The 21,606-nt window shown below is 42.0% G+C and overlaps 1 protein-coding gene across 1 annotated transcript in view; it reads left to right on the top strand.

Moving 5' to 3' along the window:
• The window catches only part of BMP5 (bone morphogenetic protein 5), a 138,629-nt gene extending 129,571 nt beyond the window's left edge, over window positions 1-9,058 (top strand). Inside the window, exons 4-7 of the mRNA XM_063442937.1 lie at window positions 2,225-2,422; window positions 5,018-5,094; window positions 6,470-6,580; window positions 8,466-9,058. Of these exons, the coding sequence (XP_063299007.1) occupies window positions 2,225-2,422; window positions 5,018-5,094; window positions 6,470-6,580; window positions 8,466-8,615 (536 nt within the window). The 3' untranslated portion in view covers window positions 8,616-9,058. The remainder of the gene's footprint in view (window positions 1-2,224; window positions 2,423-5,017; window positions 5,095-6,469; window positions 6,581-8,465) is intronic.
• The last annotated feature ends 12,548 nt before the right edge of the window (window positions 9,059-21,606 follow it).

Below are 21,606 nucleotides of genomic sequence, written 5' to 3'. Positions count from 1 at the left end.
AAACATCAGCATTATACGCAAATACACAAACATTCACACATTAAAACATGCTTCATACAAAAACATGCCTATATACTAAAAAGAAAATTAAAACAGAACCCTGCAAGAATAGGTAAATAGCAGATCGACAGTTGGCTGTCACATATTCTTCCTCACCTTGCGGTCAGCGGCCGTGCATCTGCATGTCTGACACTTGCGGCATGTTAATGAATGCCGCCCGCTGCGGATCCATGGCAAAATATACCCCCACATCCGCTCACATGATTGACGACATTGGCGTGCATGTGACGTCACGCATGCACCCCGCGCGCACTTTTTGGGGTCCAAGAGTGATTTCAGCCAATAAGAAAAGTAAAGCAGGTATTTAAACCAAAAAATACCTGTCCTCATTGCCCTGTCATGGTTTCCCTAGTGGTTGTCCGAGAGGGCGTTTATTATTCTGGTTATTCTGGTTATTTGACTTTGGCATTGATTTTGACTTCCCTGTTTTCTGGTATCCCTGACCTCTGGCTTTCCTTTATCGTTGTGTCCTTTTCTGTATCTCCTGACTATTCCTGACTATTCTTTGGTACGTAAGTTCGGCCATTCTAAGGCCCGGTATACGTTACCTGTTAGTCTCCTGTGTTACACAGTTCCACGTGCTGGATAATACTGTAATCCTGACATTGGCAAAGCATCATAAGATATGTACAGCAGCTGAGGATCTACCTATTGATCTACCAGCTCTGCTCAATAGCAGGGGGCCCTTAACAGATTCTTGCACCAGGTCCTGAGATTTCTTGTTACGCCCCTGACTGTAGCTATTAGGTGAGAAGAGATGTTGCTCACAAGGGAAAGTTCAAATCATGAGTAGAACCTCTAGGTATGACTTACCCCTGGTATAGAAGCCCTCAGTATAGCAAATTAATATTCAAATTACAAAATCTAGATTAAAAGATCCAAGTTGTTCTTCCCACTCAGCGGTAGTCACAGAAATATATTTTTTATAGTGCTGATGGTATGGGTGGTGAGTAGCAAATACATCTAAAACACATCTCTACAGGCCTAGAAAAGCACAGGCCGTTCAAATAAAAGTGTTCATATGGGGATGATCATCATAAAATATGTTGTTAAGACCAGAATCCCTATTTCTTTCAGTATTATGATAGACTGAAGTCAGTTCAAATGAGGGTAATATCATAACATATGTAATCACAAAAGAGCATCTAGAGTAGAAATCATTGCTTTGTGTTTGAACTCATTGCTTTAAACCCACTATGTGGCTGCCATTGAAATGTAAAAATGTATATGATGTGATTGTATTTCTTCTTTTCCAAGTACTGCAAAATGTAAAACATTTCACTTTTCTGCTGAAATTTGAATACAAGCATCACATTTACCATAAAATACTTGAACATTAAACATAAAATACTTTGTACCCACATGTTTACAGTGTGTTTGTGACCAATGTGCTTACTGTGTTCTGCACCTGTTTTCTTCAAAGGCATATTACACCATTCTTAACTTAAATAACATCTTTGAAGTAGTGAATACAGTATAAAACCATACTGATTCTCCCTTTCAGAAAGTATCAAACTTAGCCTTTTATTTAATATTTTTTAATAAGCTTTTCAAATAATTTTATATTTTTGTAAAATCTTTTAAAATGATTTTAAAAAAAACAAAAAACTTTTTAAAAGTGTATTCAAAAATATTTCATCATTTGAAACGCTTATCCAATAATATTAAATCAAGGCCTTTATTTCTGACAAATTTTGTTTAGTCAAAACATTAAATACTTTGAACAGTATATCCAAAAAATATTTACCCATCATCAAATTTAAACAATATGAGCTGGAGGTGCATAATTGGTGCCTTTCTGGAATAATTCTTTTTAACGTTATGAATTATTAATTCTGATGGTCTTTTGCACTATTTTTTTGTTTCACTTTTTTTTTCTTTTGTGTTACTGTTTGTGCATTACATTAATTAATTCATATACATTTTTTTTGTATTCTAATGTACTCTTACTCCACTTTTATTTCCACGTAAAAAAAACACAAAAACCTGCAGAAATAACAAACACTTTTCTGATTTTTTTTATAACACTTTAATAAATTGGAGCAGATTTTGAACCCCCTCAAAAGCACATCTTTTAGAACACTTTAATACATCTCCCCAATATATTACATTTATGCACATATGTATGATGACATCTTTATTTATCTTATTCCCTATTTTGAAGGACGGAGTGTTAATGTCAAATCCGCTGGACTCATCGGGAGACATGGGCCTCAGTCAAAGCAACCTTTTCTTGTTGCTTTTTTTAAAGCCAGTGAAGTCCTGCTCCGTTCAGTTAGAGCTGCAAACACCAAGAGGAAAAAGCAAGAGCGTAACAAATCTACTGCTCAGCATGATTCATCAAAGATGCCTAGTATTGGAGGTAATCTGTCAACACATTAAATGCATTAGTGCACAACATTGAGTAAAGAGTATGAACATTTATATCGCTTAAAAGTAATATGTATAAAGATGAAGCGAGTGTTCTCTGTGGCAAGGAATAGATTTAGTGAAATCAACAGGGTCCGACTAAAATTCAATTAGAAGAGAAGATTTTTGCAGTTCACATTGATTACAAACATCCTGATGATGAATTAATGGCCTTAACCTCTTAAAGACCAAGGTTCTTCAAGGAGATGTGACACGTTTGTGACCAAGGCTTTTTTCGCACTTTTGCCATGTGTTCATGCTACCACAAACCCATACATATTATATATCATTTTTGTAAAGTAGAAATATGACTTTCTCTTGATACCCTTAATGTATACATGGCATTGAATTCCACAGGCTTATAAAATAAGCACCAATAAGTTTGCCAATAATAACAACTAGGCCTCAGGCCATACTTGGACATACATGTATTACTATAAATACATTAATTATGCAACCATAAAACAAATGTATACTATGCATACAATATCATTAAATAGCACACAAATGACAGAATCAGAAATAATCAAACTGTGTTAATATTCTAGGTAGCCGTTAGGACAATAAGCATAATGCAAACAAAGGCAATTGCCTAGGGACCAGAAGTAAGATGAGGCCTGAGCACCATAAAGATACTTAGCCAGGCTCATCCCCATTCACTTCCTATACTGAGATTGAAAGGGTTGGGTCTAAACTAGTAACCTGCTTAGAGCCTTGAGTTTGCTAAATCCTCTCTTATAATAAGTATTTCAGATGTGTTTTGGATAAAATCATGAAAGCATGAAATATAAAGGAAGGAGCGTAGTTATATAGCACTGGTGAAGGACTCATGGTAGTGAAACTACCTTGTTTGGGTAGACACACAGCTATAACAAGCTATATATGCGCAATAAAATGAAGGGGTCTGTGACTCAAAAAACATCCAAGGCCGCAACCGGGCATAAACCAGTAAACTTCACAAAATATTTTATGTCCTTGAGATTGGAGTCACGGAGTATGTATTCACAAGCGCAATGTCTGGTTTTGTGTCTCTAATCCTGAGGGAGGAATGGTTATACACATATTTAGTCATAGTTTTAAATTTAATTGGCAGCCAAAGCTTGTACTTCACCAAGTGTCTGTATGGCTGACATAAATATCCTGTTCCTTAACGTGAGGGGAATAAACATCGCTGAGAAATGCTCTATGGCCTTATTTTGTAAATGCATAGGTAAGGATGTGTTGGTGTTCAGAGATGAATATACCTTTTCTCTAGACTCCCTGTTCAATTCACCCTTTTAACTCACTAGGAGGACCCCTTCTTTACACACACAGATATCTTCTCTCCTCCATCGAGCACAATTAGTGAAATGTTGAGGAGTTCTCCACCCTAATGCTAAAGATTTTACCTTTACTCAGTACTAAATAGGTTGTATTCACTAATTTCTTTATGTCTCATTACTCCCTCTGCTTTCTGCAGAAAGTACATATTGTCACATATAGAGGCAGAAAGGATTGTAGAGATTAGGTTGAGAAAGTGTGAAAACATAGAACACGGAAGAGAGATAATGGGATATCATGATGTAGGTAGTTTTAAACACAAAGGTAATTTATTTGAAGAATTTAAAGATCCGAAGTTAGGTTAGTTTTAGTGGGAGGAGAGATATGAGTAATGTTCCAGAATAGTGAGGATAATGCAAGCTAGAGCATTTTTAGTTTGTTGAGATTTGATGGAATCTTAAGGAAAGTAAAATAGGATGTTGTAAAATAGCAAGAAAGGTGAAACTTTATCACTTTTCCTTTTTTACTTAAAATCCTTACCTGCTCAATGCACATACAGCCCATTGTGTTACAGGGGACATTCACCTACTCAAACAGTTCTCAATATTTTTTTGAAGTGATCAAAAAAGTACACATGCACTTAAAGGAACACTCTTGGCACTGCAACCCTGCAGTCTGCTGTAGTAGTAATGGTGTCAGGAGCGCATGGCTAATTTGTAAAAGATTTGAAAGATTATCTGTGGTTACATCCTCTCTTGAGCCAAAGATCCTACTGACATACAGAGCCAGCTCATTGGATGAGAGCATCAGCTTAATGCTCTTAGCCAATGAGCTAAGACTTGTACAGCTGAGCTTAGCTTCCTACAGCAGAGAAGGTGGTGAGCAAATCTCAGTGAACCCCATTTAAATTTTCCAATGGTTTGACCACTTACATTGGGAGGGCGCCAGGGCACTCCTGAGTCCATAACCACTACACAGATCTGTTCCCATTTGAATAGGGTATACAGCTTTGTTCAGGTTATCAGCCATTAGTGGTGATTGGATGTCACTGATTATGTCCAGGGAATGGTTTTATCAGAGGGCCATTGTAAAAAAGTACATTTTTAATTAATTGTTTTATCTATATAATGCATGTGCCAGTAAGTGCCAAGCCATCCTTGCATTCCTCGTTAACATAGATTAGGAAGTTTTGTAAGAATATAAAAACATCCATCAGATAACTTCTCTATTGTCGTAACTTGTTGATGCATGAGTCACTTCATTGACTAGCTTGCTTTGGCTTTTACAGATATCAACACAAGTGAGCAGAAACAAGCATGCAAAAAACATGAGCTTTATGTTAGTTTTCGTGACTTGGGCTGGCAGGTAAGAATGAAACATTATCTAAATTGGAATTTTGTTTTCTTACTAGCAATCATTAGTAATTGTTATATTTATACATGTAGCGATAGATTGTCAGTTACTACAGTGGTTATTGTGCTAGAAGTTGGTGCTGGTTATGGGGCTCTATTCCCTCTGTGTTGTCCCCTGTTTTGAGTAGTTTAACACAAAACCACAAAACCATCCAGACACCTGTAACTGAGGATATTGCTATTTCATAAATGACACTTCGTATTAGCAATATTAACATTGTTCATATCTAGATGGTTTCATACAATGATTGAGGGCAGTAGCTACCATAGTCAGCAAAAGAAAGCTATCCACAATTGGACACAATTGATATACCTTGTATGAAAGTTTAACTTTGTCATTAGAAATATGACAAGCAAATGCAGTACAGGCTATCCTATGACAATCTTGATAACCTGCAAAGTTACTCAGTAAAGAGGTTTTTAATTTACACATAAATTGAAACGATTTTGAAGATTGTCTTTTTGTCATTTTGTATGTGAATAATATGTGTATTCCACACACAGGGCTTTTTTCCATGCATGTTAGTAAAAATCATAATACACAGTACGTATGTTGTTTTCCCTCATAGCAATAAAAGTAACATTACATTAAGCAGTAATGCATGCTTGGGTTTGTTTGATACCATCATGTAATTCGAACGAGCTAATTGGCTTCTTCGTGCTTAAAAAGCCAATGATCTCTTTCTATATAAATAAATAACATATGGGGTGACTGTGAGACCTAGTGACTGTCCTCCTCTCTTTACCATATAGATAAGAGGTAGAGAGTAATAGTAAATTGGCAGGATAACCCCTTCCATGTTGTTAGGTTACCCGGAGATGGCTTTTCTCCTTGACCTCCTACTGGAATAAACCCTAATGCTAATAATTGACCATGAGATCTCAGGTTTTCTTGCCACACAAAGGAGTTAACCACTGAACAAATCCCCCAAGATACTTAGGGATCCACCACAATTTTCATTTTGTTTCTTATTGCGTGTTAACAAGAGCCAATAGCTCTTTCGGGGTGAGGGTGTCAATAGGTTCTCTCAGATTCAATGCTGGGGTTACAATGTGTAAACGCAGTGTGTATTATGTATTCATTTACATGTGTAACACTTGGTACCACAGGGAAGGTTTGGAAATTGCACTCAAGAATAATTAAATAAATTGATAAAAGAATAACTGGATAAAATGCATGTTGCCTAATACTCCAAGACTGCATATTTTTTTCAGGTAACTTTGCATTTAAAGGTTGATGTGTTTGTTATTCTATACCATTTGGTGTTGTCGATTAAATAAGTAAAGACAATATCAAGCTGTCTAAAGTTATTTTTTTTTGATTCTAGGACTGGATAATTGCTCCAGAGGGCTACGCTGCCTTTTATTGTGACGGAGAATGCTCATTTCCACTCAACGCCCATATGAATGCCACTAACCATGCCATAGTACAAACGCTAGTAAGTTGCGACTTAAGCTGTCCTTAGGAATATATCCTTATATTAGATAGGATGCCTCTATCCAGTTCAAAGAGTATATAATCAAATGTTATGTATCATAAATAACTGTTATAAAAATATGCTAAAACAACATAACCCAAAAGCATTAGCAATGATATATAGAAAAGGCTTCATTATCTAATATTGCGCTAACTGTGGAACCTGACACCAACACATTTTATTGTCCAAAACTATTTAACTTACAAAGAAACATTTCCACTTATCACCTTTTTGATGATATCAATGAAAGAAAATCCACTACCTTTTTATCGCCTAACCTATATAGATATTTCCACTGATATATCAGACATTTTAGATAAGTGAGTACATAATTATTGGCTGGCTAATACCCCTGAAATTTGTCCAGAATTATTGCTTCAGTGAATAGACCTCATTGTGTGAAAATATATGACTCGACATTGTGCATGCTTCTTACCTCCATTCCCCTTCTTAATACCAGGATGACTCTACTAAAGTAGCAGTAATACAAATCAATACATAAATGCTACTCATTCATTGCTCCTTTTATAACCCTTAAGCATTTTGTTATGGAAATCAAATCCCTGTTGTGTCTCTTGGATTAATTATATGATCCTGCTGCAATTGTAAATGCAGATACATTATAATTCATTTTTACTTTATTTTATTGCATTTTTATTTTGTATAATTGTCTAACATGTATGTACTGTACATTTGACAGAAAATCAGGGTATTGTGTTCACAGACCTTTAGCACCATTAAAACTACAAGACCTGTAGTGGTTATGATGTTTGGAAGTCCGTTATAAGTCCCCTTAATATTAAATATTTTTTAAACACAATTTTGAAATGATTATTATTTTACTATAATGTAAGATAAATTGATTTCCAGAGCATATGACAAAATTTTGTTCTTCATGGTGATTAACCGCACCCCAAGAAAAATAAAATACTACAGAAATTGGTAAAAAAAAAAAAAAAAGCAGAAATGGGCAAAAAATAGTACAATATGTAGTAGTCATTTGGACTATTTGAGGTAGGTATATAGAGTGCTAACTCACAATTGATTGAGCTACTAGGAGCTCTGCTTTTATGCGCCTGGATGGTACAATCCCTGTCTGTGGATATATGTAGCTCTGTTCTGTTGTCCTCATACAATATATATGGGAAAACACAATAGAGACAGATCTTATGGTGTAGTACATACGTACACATAGTAAAAGAAAAAAAGCGGTATCCTACTTACAATATCCAGAGCAGTGGCCTGCTCTGGTATGGAAAGCGTTGGTGGTATTATCCACACCTAGGATATGCAGGATACACCAGGGAGAATGAAGACAGGAATGTGATGAAATAAAATAAAAATTAAAAATATGGAAATATACCTTTAAAATTATTGTATCGTCCAGGCGCATAACAGCAGAGATCTTAGTAGTTCAACCAATTGTGAGTTAGCAGTCTATATACCTACCTCAATTAGTCTAAATTACTGCTACATATTTCACAATTTTTTGTCCCTTTCTGCTTTTTTTTAAAGGTTATAGCAACCATCTCATTCCTGCATATATAGACTGAATATATACTGATGTGTAAATATATATTCTGTTATATATTACCAATTTCTGTATTATTTTATTTTATTTTTATGGGGCGTCGTACATCACCCTGTTTGCCATTATCTGTATTGTTAGTGAGATTTTGGGAATTCTCACAGATCTACTGCTGCCCACCCATCCCTTACCTTTGTAGCGAATGCTTATTTCTTTTCTATTTTGTTATTCATAGATGTAAGCTTTGTAACAGCAATAAACTGCATGCATATTTCATATTTCATCTACTTATAACAATAATTTATTTTATTTCTACAGGTCCATCTGATGTTTCCAGAACATGTTCCTAAGCCCTGTTGTGCCCCAACAAAATTAAATGCCATCTCTGTGTTGTATTTTGATGATAGTTCTAATGTTATTTTGAAGAAATACAGAAATATGGTTGTGAGATCATGTGGGTGCCATTAAATTGGAGACACAGCAGCAGTTACCAGAATTTCAACAAAATCAATTTGCTATCATAACAAGGAAATAGACATTTATCATCCTTCAATTTACATCTCAATATACATATCTATGTACAGTATTATGTATATAATAGACATTTGTAATTTATTTTGCTATATATCTACATTGGTATATACAGTATAGTTATAGAATTTGTATCATATTTTTAAATAAAATGTCAAATTCTTAATTTAATGCCATTGTCAGGCAATAGTAACCTTTTTCGACACACCCATTTTTTTTATTGTTTTGTTTAAAAATTAGAACATACAATTACTATTTAAACTAACCAAATCAAATTTATTCTAGAAATACAGTTTTGAGTAGTATTTATTTAGAAAATGGAAATCAACAGGGGGATAACTAACTAAAAACTTACAAAATATATTTTTTTGTGCTAAAAAAAATAAAATAAATACTATAGAATTGTGTGATGAGTCTGATTTTGCAACAGTATTAAAATATTAAAATAATATGTGACTGGTGCCTTTTTGGCACTTTTGCAATTCGTTTGCCACATTTTACTACTTTCTCATTAAGTGCATACATATTGTATATTAGTTCTGATTCTTGGCAGTCCTCTTATGTCTAGTATTTCAGTAAAATGTTGGATTATTTTGATTCAATCATCTTTTATTTTTTTTTTTGTACAAAAAAGAGCTGAGTACTAGTTCAGATAACATAGATTAGAAGACATGAATACATATACCCTAGTTTTACAGATTATCCCAATTTATCTCACAACTAGCAATTATTATTTTTTTTTAACAGAAGGATAAAACATACACAAATCTTAAAAACTACCAAGTCATCCGGAAAGAATATATTGCCTTATACGTTGCATGATTAGTGTAGTGGACCACCTGGTAACCCAACCGATTAACTCCGCTAAATCCTTTCCTTCTGCCGAACAGGAACCTTTTAGACTATGAAGAGACTCATTTTCCCCCAGTAACTGGACAAGGTACAGTCCTGGAGGTACACAACTGACTGAACTCTGTTTATTTCGTCACACAAGGTTTTAAATGCACAGACCCCTACATGGGGTCTCCAACACAAAACAACAAGAGTTTCCATCCCAAGAAGCTGGGGGCTGGGGGATGGAAGAGGGACAACGTCCTGCTGTGACAGGAAAAGGAAGGGGGAGGGGGAGAGGCACAGACAAGCAATATATTTCACTTAACTATACTTTACAGAGCTGCTGCCCCCCCTCCCCTTTTTGACCCACAGCTGTATATACAGGCACATGTAAATCAGTTCCAAAAATGGCACCGCAAACTTGTGGCCTGCACCAAACAAATCAGGCCATCCATCACATACATATCTCCCCCCATAGAAATAGACAGCGGGTACATGGGGATATGGCACTCAGTGACGGCATTCAGTCACACATCTCCCCCTTGTCCACCTCCGACAGCCGCAGCATGATCCACACGGATCATCTCGCTGCTGTCTGGAGACGACATGAGTGCCATGCCCTCAACAGCAACTGTCCTTGGCCAGCCCTTACAGTCCTGGGTTCTGGACGGCTTTGCACCCTGTACCATCCAGCCCAGGCTCCGGTACACAGGGGACTCTGAGCCTGCAAAACCTCCCACTCAAACAAGTGTGCCCTACCGGCCATTCCATCACCTGTGTTCCCACCGTTTTCCCAGTTGGCTGAGGATGATGGGTGTCGTTTGGGGTGTCCATTGTGGCTCCGCTTCCTGTGCCTCACTGGGGATGTGGCTGGCTTCTGGGGAGGAGAGCCAACTGTGCTCTACCCCTGACGCTGCTCTGGATACTGGGGAGGAAGCGAGAAATACTCCATCTCCCCCTGTATCATACTCCACTGCTGGGGAAAGAGACCGACCGTATCAACTCCCCCAAACTCATACTGCCGCTGGGGAACGAGACCGGTTGTCTCTGTTCCCTGGACCTCACACTGCCGTGGGGGAGGAGGAACAAAACACTTCTCTCCCAGAACTTCACACTGCCGCTGGGGAACGAGACCGGTTGTCTCCATTCCTTGCACCTCACAGTGCCGCTGGCGAGAATGGACGGAACGCTTTTCTCCCAGGACTTCACACTGCTGCTGGGGAACAAGACCAGTTATCTCCATTCCCTGCACCTCACACTGCCGCTGGGGAGGATGGATGGAATACTTCTCTCCCAGGACTTCACACTGCTGCTGGGGAACGAGACTGGTTGTCTCCGTTCCCTGCACCTCACACTGCCGCTGGGGAGGATGGACGGAATGCTTCTCCCCCTGGACCTCACACTGCTGCTGGGGAACAAGACCATCTGTCTCCGCTCCCTGCACTTCACACGTGAAGTCTATTAAGTCTCCAGTGTCTGGAACCTGCTGCTGGGGAACGAGACCGGTTGTCCCCATTCCCAGGAACTCACACTGCCTCTGGGGATGAAGGATGGGACACTTCTCTCCCTGGACCTCCTGTGTGAAGTCTATAAAGTCTCCAGTCTCTGAAACCTACTGCTGGGGTGTGGGCATCCCCCACTGGGCCCTCTCTTTTGCCAGTTCTGCTGTGTGCTTGTAACGAAACTATACCCCAACACGCAGGATTCAACTAAGCAGAAGACAACACAGAGGGGAGATACGTCTACCGGACCTTAGAGTGGCCGGACTCGACGTATATAGGAGAAGTACAGAGTCAGGAGTGATCCGAGGTGAAGGGCACAAAGAGACAGCGTAAACTAGGACTAGCCGGGGACTGGTACACAGTAAACAGCAAGCCGGCAAACAGAACAGATAAGGATAAAGAGATAACGTAGTCAGAAACCAAAGCCAAGGTCAAGTACGAAGGAACACAACTGAGTACAACAAGCGCTAAAGGAAACTGAAACAGAAACCACGATAGGGCAAGGAACTAAGGGAAAGAGGTGAGTATATATATCTTAACATCTATTTTGATTGGTCCCTGTCACATCCACGCCCCCAAAAGGTAAGTGTATGGGGAGTGTGGCATGACAGGGACCAATGGGAGGCCTTTGCCAATTTAGGCTCCCACTGTCCCTTTAAGAGCGCGCCCGAGACCAGCGGCGCGCTCTTAGAGTCAGGCCGGACACGTGACCGCTTCTCGCGGTCACTGCCCGCCTTCCTGTTGCAGCCATCGGATGAGCAGCGTGCGGCTCGTGCAGCAGCAGGGCCGCGCGCGGCTTGAACAGAGGACCCCGGCCGGCCCCTGGAAAGGGTAAGTACTGCTACAGTACCCCGCCGAGGACACGCCCTTCGGGTGGGAAGGGCCAGGCCCGGCAGGAAAACGAGAATGGAATGAACGCACAAGGCGAGGAGCGTAAACAGCGTCACGGGAAATCCAACTGTGCTCCTCAGGCCCATAGCCCTTCCGATGCACCAGTTATTGAAGTCGACCTCTAAGGAAACGAGAGTGAAGAACGGCAGAAACTTCAAACTCCTCATGACCCTCCACAGAGACAGGAGGGGGAGGAGGAGTATGCCGGGTATAGCGGTTGCGTACGTAAGGCTTCAACAACGAAGTGTGAAATACATTACGAGTACGCAGATTCCTAGGAAGACCCAAGGCATACGAAACAGGATTAACCTTATGCAAAACACGATAAGGACCAATAAAGCGGGGAGCCAATTTCATAGAAGGCACCCGGAGGTGAATATTTAGTGTGGAAAGCAAAACCCTGTCCCCCACGACATAAGAAGGAGCCGCCTTGCGATGCTTGTCAGCCTGCACCTTCTGGCGAGCAGCGTAATCCACCAAAGAACGCTGAACCTGCTCCCAAGTGTTACGCAGACCAGCCAAATGCTCATCCAGAACTGGCATCCCCTGTGAGGAGAAAGCAGCCGGAAGAACAACGGGATGCTGGCCATAGACAACGTAAAAATGACTTTTGCTGGAAGAATCATGGGTAGCGTTATTCCGAGCAAACTCAGCCCAAGGAAGAAGGTCAGCCCAATTGTTCTGATGGTGGGATATGAAACAATGAAGGTACTGCTCCAGAGATTGATTGGCACGTTCAGCAGCTCCATTAGACTGGGGGTGGTAAGCGGAAGAAAATGAGAGAGTAGTACCCATTTCCGAACAAAAGGCTTTCCAGAACCTGGAAATAAATTGGCTACCCCTATCGGACACAATAGATACGGGAATGCCATGCAACCGAAACACTTCTCTAGCGAAGATAAGTGCCAGTTCCTTAGATGTGGGCAGCTTGCGAAGAGACACAAAGTGAACCATCTTGGAAAACTGATCTACTATCATTAGGATAACTGTGTTACCATTCAAAGGGGATAATTCAACAATAAAATCCATGGACAGGTTAGACCAAGGTCTCTCGGGAACGGGTAATGGATGCAACAGCCCACAAGGAACTCTACGAGAAGATTTCATACAGGCACAAGTAGTACAAGCACCTATATAGTCGGTGACATCCTTGCGCAAGTAATCCCACCACAAATACAGAGAAACAGCTGACACCGTTTTGGAAATACCAGGATGTCCAGCAGTCTTAGTGTCATGATACAACGACAGAATATCCCGTCTCTCAAGAACATCAACAAATAGTTTATCAGTAGGCCTCTTGCTAGGTGCCATGCTTTGTTTCGCTTGTATGGTCTGCAAGAGGGACGAGGAAATAGACAAAATAGTAGTAGCTATTATCCTGTCTGGGGGAATGACAGGAGTAACATCAATCTCCTGTTTGTCAGCAGTTTCGAACTGTCTGGACAGAGCGTCTGCTTTAGTGTTGCGATCACCTGGCCTATAGGTGATAATATAATTGAAATGGGACAAAAACAGTGACCACCTAGCCTGCCTAGAAGACAATCTTTTAGCCTCACTAAGGTAGGATAGGTTCTTGTGATCCGTAAATATGAGGATGGGATACTTAGTTCCTTCTTACAAATGTCTCCATTCTTTAAGTGCTAAAATAATAGCAAGGAGTTCGCGATTACCCACATCATAATTCTTTTCTGCCTTGGACATTTGTTTGGAAAATAAGCCACAAGGATGCAATGGCTTTTCAGGTGACTCTCTTTGGGATAAGACAGCAGCTACCCCGATATCGGAAGCATCAACTTCAAGAATATAGGACAGTGAGGGGACAGGATGCTGTAAAATAGGTTCAGATGCAAACGTAGTTTTAAGAAATTCAAAAGCCTGAAGTGCCTCGGGAGACCAGACACGAGTATTGCCATCCTTTTTTGTCATACGGGTGATAGGCGCTACAATAGAGGAAAAACCTTTAATAAAGCGTCTATAATAGTTAGAGAAACCAAGAAAACACTGAATGGCTTTCAAACCTTGTGGTAGAGGCCATTCTATGACAGCAGAAAGCTTCTGGGGATCCATACGAAAACCTTTAGAGGAAATCAAATATCCCGAAAACTGGACTTCGGATTGGTCGAATAGACATTTTTCCAGTTTACAATAAAGACCATTAGCAAGAAGGGTCTTCAGAACTGTTGTAACATGTCTGTGATGAGTGTGTAAATCTGTAGAGTATATTAATATGTCGTCCAAGTACACAATTACAAATGTGTGAATAAAGTCTCTTAGGACGTCATTAATAAATTCTTGAAATACTGCTGGAGCAATACTGCTGGAGCATAGACCAAATGGCATCACAGTATACTCGTAATGGTCAGATCTAGTGTTGAATGCCGTCTTCCATTCGTGGTCTTTCTTAATACGTATTAAATTGTATGCACCTCTAAGATCCAATTTAATGAATACAATAGCATGTTTTAGCCTGTCAAATAATTCCGTGATTAAAGGTATAGGGTATGCATTTTTGATGGTGATTTTATTTAGACCTCTATAATCGATACACGGTCTTAAATCACCTTCTTTCTTTGATACAAAGAAGAACCCCGCTCCAGCCGGAGAAGAGGATCTCCTAATAAACCCCTTTTCTAGTGTTTCCTTAATATATTCCTCCATGACACGGTTTTCTTGAACAGATAAAGGGTACACCCTGCCCATTGGAGGTATAGTGCCAGGCAATAAATCGATAGCACAATCGTAGGGTCTGTGGGGTGGTAATTTGTCAGCCTCCTTTTTATCGAAGACAGTCTTGAGAAATAAGTACTGAGGGGGTATTACAGTAGACAAAGGAGGAGTAGTTGGAACATTAATAGAATTCAAAGGGGTGATTTCAATGGTACAAGACTCGTGGCAGGCTTCGCTCTATGATTTTATTTGCCCTGACTCCCAGTCGAAAATGGGATTGTGAGCACGTAACCATGGGTACCCTAACACGACGTGAGCAGAGGGATAGGTGATGACCTGGAACCGAATGGTTTCAAAGTGTAAAACCCCTGTATACATGTGTAACAGTACTGTTTCATGAGTAACAACTGGAGAACTTAATGGTCTACCATCTATGGCCTCAATGGCCAAGGGTATCTCCTTCTCTCTGATGGGAATGTTGTTTTTCTTAACAAAACCAGACTCTATGAAATGTTCAGCTGCCCCGGAGTCAACCAGAGCGTATATGTGCTCAGCTATGTAACTCTCTCCTATATGTAAAGAAACAGGGAGAAGCAAACGGTTAGGAGGCAATTTAGTAGACTTAGATATCACACCCAAGGCCAGTCCCCTATAAGGTCTTAGGTGCAAGAGTTTTCCGGAAGCAAAGGACATTACTTTACCATATGGTCTCTCATACCACAATATAGGCAGAGTCCGTCCCTTCTCCTATGTAATTTTTCAGTATCAGAGAGTTTGGCAACCCCTAATTGCATGGGTTCCTCCTCAGATACTTTAACACTCTCAGGTTTATCAACTCTGGGGTTAATAGGTGTAACCAAAAGTCTATTCCTGTTCTTAGTATAGAGCCTGTCACGAATCCTATTATCTATATCAATGAGGTAGTCAATAAGGTCCTCTAATGCAAAAGGAAGCTCCTTAGCTGCTACCTCATCCAACATAGTGTCAGATAAACCTTCCATGAATGCAGTAGTTAACCCATTGTTGGTCCAATCTACCTGTGAAGCAAGGGTACGAAACTGAATAGCATAGTCAGCCACAGACCTAGAACCCTGTTTAATTCTCATTAATGCTCTTGCGGCATTTTTTGACCTTTTTGTTGTGTAAAAAGTTCTACGAAAAGCTGTAAGAAAACTATTGAAATCATGCACCATAGGTCCATTAGCCTCCCAAATAGGATTTGCCCACTCAAGTGCTTTATCGGTAAGTTGGTGCATAAGGAACACCACATTTCTGTGGGAAAGGAACGTGGATACATCTCAAAGTGGAATTCTATTTGATTAATGAAACCTCTGCATGTCTTAGAGTCCCCTCCATACCTAGGAGGAGGTGTTAAATGGGCCGAAGTAATAGGCCAAGTAGATGCTTCAGGAAGAAGAGGTGTAGGAGGGTTAGGTGTGGTTGCTGGAATAGTTCTTGATAAGAGCGTCTGGAGAGCCTGGGCTATCTGATCCATACGGTGATCCTGCTCTACAAGTCTAGCCTCATGAGACGCCATCTGCTGAGCTAAATCTGCTAAAAGCTGAGCTAAATCTGCGGGGTTCATGGCAATATCGTAATGTAATGAAAATATACCCCAACACGCAGGATTCAACTAAACAGAAGACAACACAGAGGGGAGATACGTCTACAGCAGCAGGGCCGCGCGCGGCTTGAACAGAGGACCGGTGGCTCGCCCCTAGAAAGGGTAAGTACCGCTACAGTGCTGCAGGCACTCGGCCACTATTTTCTTCTTGAGCTGTCCATATTTCTCAGCGGAGTTCGCCCAATCTCCCTGAGCAAGGACATAGGCTTGTGCCTCTGAGATGATTCTGGTTATGATTTTTGCTGAGGGACATGTAAAACAGTCCCAATCTTGTGGCCTGCACCAAACAAATCAAGCCATTCATCACATATCCTCCCATGGAAATAGACAGCAGGCACATGGGGATATGGCACTCAGTGATGGCATTCTGTCACAATTAGGATATCTGTTTGATAGGTACTCTTCTCTATTTCTGTATAACCAATAAAACAGGATTGCAATCAATAATTCTCTTTAAATTTTCCTATCCAGCCCTCAATAAGCAAAGAACTTTCCCACGCTGTTTAAAATGACACAGAACACTCTGATTGGTTAGATTCCAAGCCCACCAATCAGAGTTCTCTTTGTCATTTTACACAGCGTGGGAAAATTCCCAAGAACTTTCCCACGCTGTGTAAAATGACACAGAACACTCTGATTGGTTAGATTCCAAGCCCACCAATCAGAGTTCTCTTTGTCATTTTACACAGCGTGGGAAAATTCCAAAGAACTTTCCCACGCTGTGTAAAATGACACAGAGCACTGTGGGGGCCATGAAAATACCGCTCAGGTATGGGGGCCATGGGGGAGGACAGTAGGTCCCCCCCCTCATTATTTTTATGGTCCCCACCCACCGCGCATGGGTGGTTGCCGGGGGAGGACAGTAGGTTCCCCCCCTTCATTATTTTTATGGCCCCAACCCACCGCGCAGGGGTGGGGGCGGGGTGAGGACAGTAGGTCCCCCTTATTGTGATTTATGGCCCCCACCCACCGCGCAGGGGTGGGGGCCGGGGGGAGGACAGTAGGTCCCCGCCTCATTATTTTTATGGTGCCCACCCACCATGCAGGGGTGGGGGCGGGGGGGAGGACAGTAGGTCCCCCCCAGTGTGTATCAGGGTCCCTGAGGAAAGGTGTCAATCCATATCTGCCAAGTGACCCTTTGTAGGGGGAACAGTCCCTATTCTGCTCTGTGTCAGTGTGTATCAGGGATCCTTAGGATAGGTGTCAATCCATATCTGCCAAGTGACCCTGTGTAGGGGGAACAGTCCCTATTCTGCTCTGTGTCAGTGTGTATCAGGGATCCTTAGGATAGGTGTCAATCCATATCTGCCAAGTGACCCTATGTAGGGGGAACAGTCCCTATTCTGCTCTGTGTCAGTGTGTATCAGGGATCCTTAGGATAGGTGTCAATCTATATCTGTCAAGTGACCCTATGTAGGGGGAACAGTCCCTATTCTGCTCTGTGCCAGTGTGTATCAGGGATCCTTAGGATAGGTGTCAATCCATATCTGTCAAGTGACCCTATGTAGGGGGAACAGTCCCTATTCTGCTCTGTGCCAGTGTGTATCAGGGATCCTTAGGATAGGTGTCAATTCATATCTGCCAAGTGACCTTATGTAGGGGGAACAGTCCCTATTCTGCTCTGTGTCAGTGTGTATCAAGGTCCCTGAGGACAGGTGTCAATCCATATCTTCCAAGTGACCCTATGTAGGGGGAACAGTCCCTATTCTGCTCTGTGTCAGTGTGTATCAGGGATCCTTAGGATAGGTGTCAATCCATATCTTCCAAGTGACCCTATGTAGGGGGAACAGTCCCTATTCTGCTCTGTGTCAGTGTGTATCAGGGATCCTTAGGATAGGTGTCAATCCATATCTGCCAAGTGACCCTATGTAGGGGGAACAGTCCCTATTCTGCTCTGTGTCAGTGTGTATCAGGGATCCTTAGGATAGGTGTCAATCCATATCTGTCAAGTGACCCTATGTAGGGGGAACAGTCACTATTCTGCTCTGTGTCAGTGTGTATCAGGGTCTCTGAGGACAGGTGTCAATCCATATCTGCCAAGTGACCCTATGTAGGAGGAACAGTCCCTATTCTGCTCTGTGTCAGTGTGTATAAGGGTCTCTGAGGACAGGTGTCAATCCATATCTGCCAAGTGACCCTATGTAGGGGGAACAGTCCCTATTCTGCTCTGTGTCAGTGTGTATCAGGGATCCTTAGGATAGGTGTCAATCCATATCTTCCAAGTGACCCTATGTAGGGGGAACAGTCCCTATTCTGCTCTGTGTCAGTGTGTATCAGGGATCCTTAGGATAGGTGTCAATCCATATCTGCCAAGTGACCCTATGTAGGGGGAACAGTCCCTATTCTGCTCCGTGTCAGTGTGTATCAGGGATCCTTAGGATAGGTGTCAATCCATATCTGTCAAGTGACCCTATGTAGGGGGAACAGTCCCTATTCTGCTCTGTGCCAGTGTGTATCAGGGATCCTTAGGATAGGTGTCAATTCATATCTGCCAAGTGACCCTATGTAGGGGGAACAGTCCCTATTCTGCTCTGTGTCAGTGTGTATCAGGGATCCTTAGGATAGGTGTCAATCCATATCTTCCAAGTGACCCTATGTAGGGGGAACAGTCCCTATTCTGCTCTGTGTCAGTGTGTATCAGGGATCCTTAGGATAGGTGTCAATCCATATCTTCCAAGTGACCCTATGTAGGGGGAACAGTCCCTATTCTGCTCTGTGTCAGTGTGTATCAGGGATCCTTAGTATAGGTGTCAATCCATATCTGCCAAGTGACCCTATGTAGGGGGAACAGTCCCTATTCTGCTCTGTGTCAGTGTGTATCAGGGATCCTTAGGATAGGTGTCAATCCATATCTGTCAAGTGACCCTATGTAGGGGGAACAGTCCCTATTCTGCTCTGTGTCAGTGTGTATCAGGGATCCTTAGGATAGGTGTCAATCCATATCTGCCAAGTGACCCTATGTAGGGGGAACAGTCCCTATTCTGCTCTGTGTCAGTGTGTATCAGGGATCCTTAGGATAGGTGTCAATCCATATCTGTCAAGTGACCCTATGTAGGGGGAACAGTCCCTATTCTGCTCTGTGCCAGTGTGTATCAGGGATCCTTAGGATAGGTGTCAATCCATATCTGTCAAGTGACCCTATGTAGGGGGAACAGTCCCTATTCTGCTCTGTGCCAGTGTGTATCAGGGATCCTTAGGATAGGTGTCAATTCATATCTGCCAAGTGACCCTATGTAGGGGGAACAGTCCCTATTCTGCTCTGTGTCAGTGTGTATCAAGGTCCCTGAGGACAGGTGTCAATCCATATCTTCCAAGTGACCCTATGTAGGGGGAACAGTCCCTATTCTGCTCTGTGTCAGTGTGTATCAGGGATCCTTAGGATAGGTGTCAATCCATATCTTCCAAGTGACCCTATGTAGGGGGAACAGTCCCTATTCTGCTCTGTGTCAGTGTGTATCAGGGATCCTTAGGATAGGTGTCAATCCATATCTGCCAAGTGACCCTATGTAGGGGGAACAGTCCCTATTCTGCTCCGTGTCAGTGTGTATCAGGGATCCTTAGGATAGGTGTCAATCCATATCTGTCAAGTGACCCTATGTAGGGGGAACAGTCCCTATTCTGCTCTGTTCCAGTGTGTATCAGGGATCCTTAGGATAGGTGTCAATTCATATCTGCCAAGTGACCCTATGTAGGGGGAACAGTCCCTATTCTGCTCTGTGTCAGTGTGTATCAGGGATCCTTAGGATAGGTGTCAATCCATATCTTCCAAGTGACCCTATGTAGGGGGAACAGTCCCTATTCTGCTCTGTGTCAGTGTGTATCAGGGATCCTTAGGATAGGTGTCAATCCATATCTGCCAAGTGACCCTATGTAGGGGGAACAGTCCCTATTCTGCTCTGTGTCAGTGTGTATCAGGGATCCTTAGGATAGGTGTCAATCCATATCTGCCAAGTGACCCTATGTAGGGGGAACAGTCCCTATTCTGCTCTGTGTCAGTGTGTATCAGGGATCCTTAGGATAGGTGTCAATCCATATCTGTCAAGTGACCCTATGTAGGGGGAACAGTCCCTATTTTGCTCTGTGCCAGTGTGTATCAGGGATCCTTAGGATAGGTGTCAATTCATATCTGCCAAGTGACCCTATGTAGGGGGAACAGTCCCTATTCTGCTCTGTGTCCGTGTGTATCAGGGATCCTTAGGATAGGTGTCAATCCATATCTTCCAAGTGACCCTATGTAGGGGGAACAGTCCCTATTCTGCTCTGTGTCAGTGTGTATCAGGGATCCTTAGGATAGGTGTCAATCCATATCTTCCAAGTGACCCTATGTAGGGGGAACAGTCCCTATTCTGCTCTGTGTCAGTGTGTATCAGGTATCCTTAGGATAGGTGTCAATCCATATCTGCCAAGTGATCCTTTGTAGGGGGAACAGTCCCTATTCTGCTCTGTGCCAGTGTGTATCAGGGATCCTTAGGATAGGTGTCAATCCATATCTGCCAAGTGATCCTATGTAGGGGGAACAGTCCCTATTCTGCTCTGTGTCAGTGTGTATCAGGGATCCTTAGGATAGGTGTCAATCCATATCTGTCAAGTGACCCTATGTAGGGGGAACAGTCCCTATTCTGCTCTGTGCCAGTGTGTATCAGGGATCCTTAGGATAGGTGTCAATTCATATCTGCCAAGTGACCCTATGTAGGGGGAACAGTCCCTATTCTGCTCTGTGTCAGTGTGTATCAGGGATCCTTAGGATAGGTGTCAATCCATATCTTCCAAGTGACCCTATGTAGGGGGAACAGTCCCTATTCTGCTCTGTGTCAGTGTGTATCAGGGATCCTTAGGATAGGTGTCAATCCATATCTGCCAAGTGACCCTATGTAGGGGGAACAGTCCCTATTCTGCTCTGTGTCAGTGTGTATCAGGGATCCTTAGGATAGGTGTCAATCCATATCTGCCAAGTGACCCTATGTAGGGGGAACAGTCCCTATTCTGCTCTGTGTCAGTGTGTATCAGGGATCCTTAGGATAGGTGTCAATCCATATCTGTCAAGTGACCCTGTGTAGGGGGAACAGTCCCTATTTTGCTCTGTGCCAGTGTGTATCAGGGATCCTTAGGATAGGTGTCAATCCATATCTTCCAAGTGACCCTATGTAGGGGGAACAGTCCCTATTCTGCTCTGTGTCAGTGTGTATCAGGGATCCTTAGGATAGGTGTCAATCCATATCTTCCAAGTGACCCTATGTAGGGGGAACAGTCCATATTCTGCTCTGTGTCAGTGTGTATCAGGGATCCTTAGGATAGGTGTCAATCCATATCTTCCAAGTGACCCTATGTAGGGGGAACAGTCCCTATTCTTATCTGTGTCAGTGTGTATCAGGGATCCTTAGGATAGGTGTCAATCCATATCTGCCAAGTG

The sequence above is a fragment of the Pelobates fuscus genome, chromosome 2 (assembly GCF_036172605.1).
Source record: "Pelobates fuscus isolate aPelFus1 chromosome 2, aPelFus1.pri, whole genome shotgun sequence".
NCBI classification, from domain to species: Eukaryota; Metazoa; Chordata; class Amphibia; order Anura; family Pelobatidae; genus Pelobates; species Pelobates fuscus.
The sequence above is the reverse complement of the archived record's forward strand: the minus strand, read 5'-3'. Positions and strand labels throughout refer to the sequence as shown.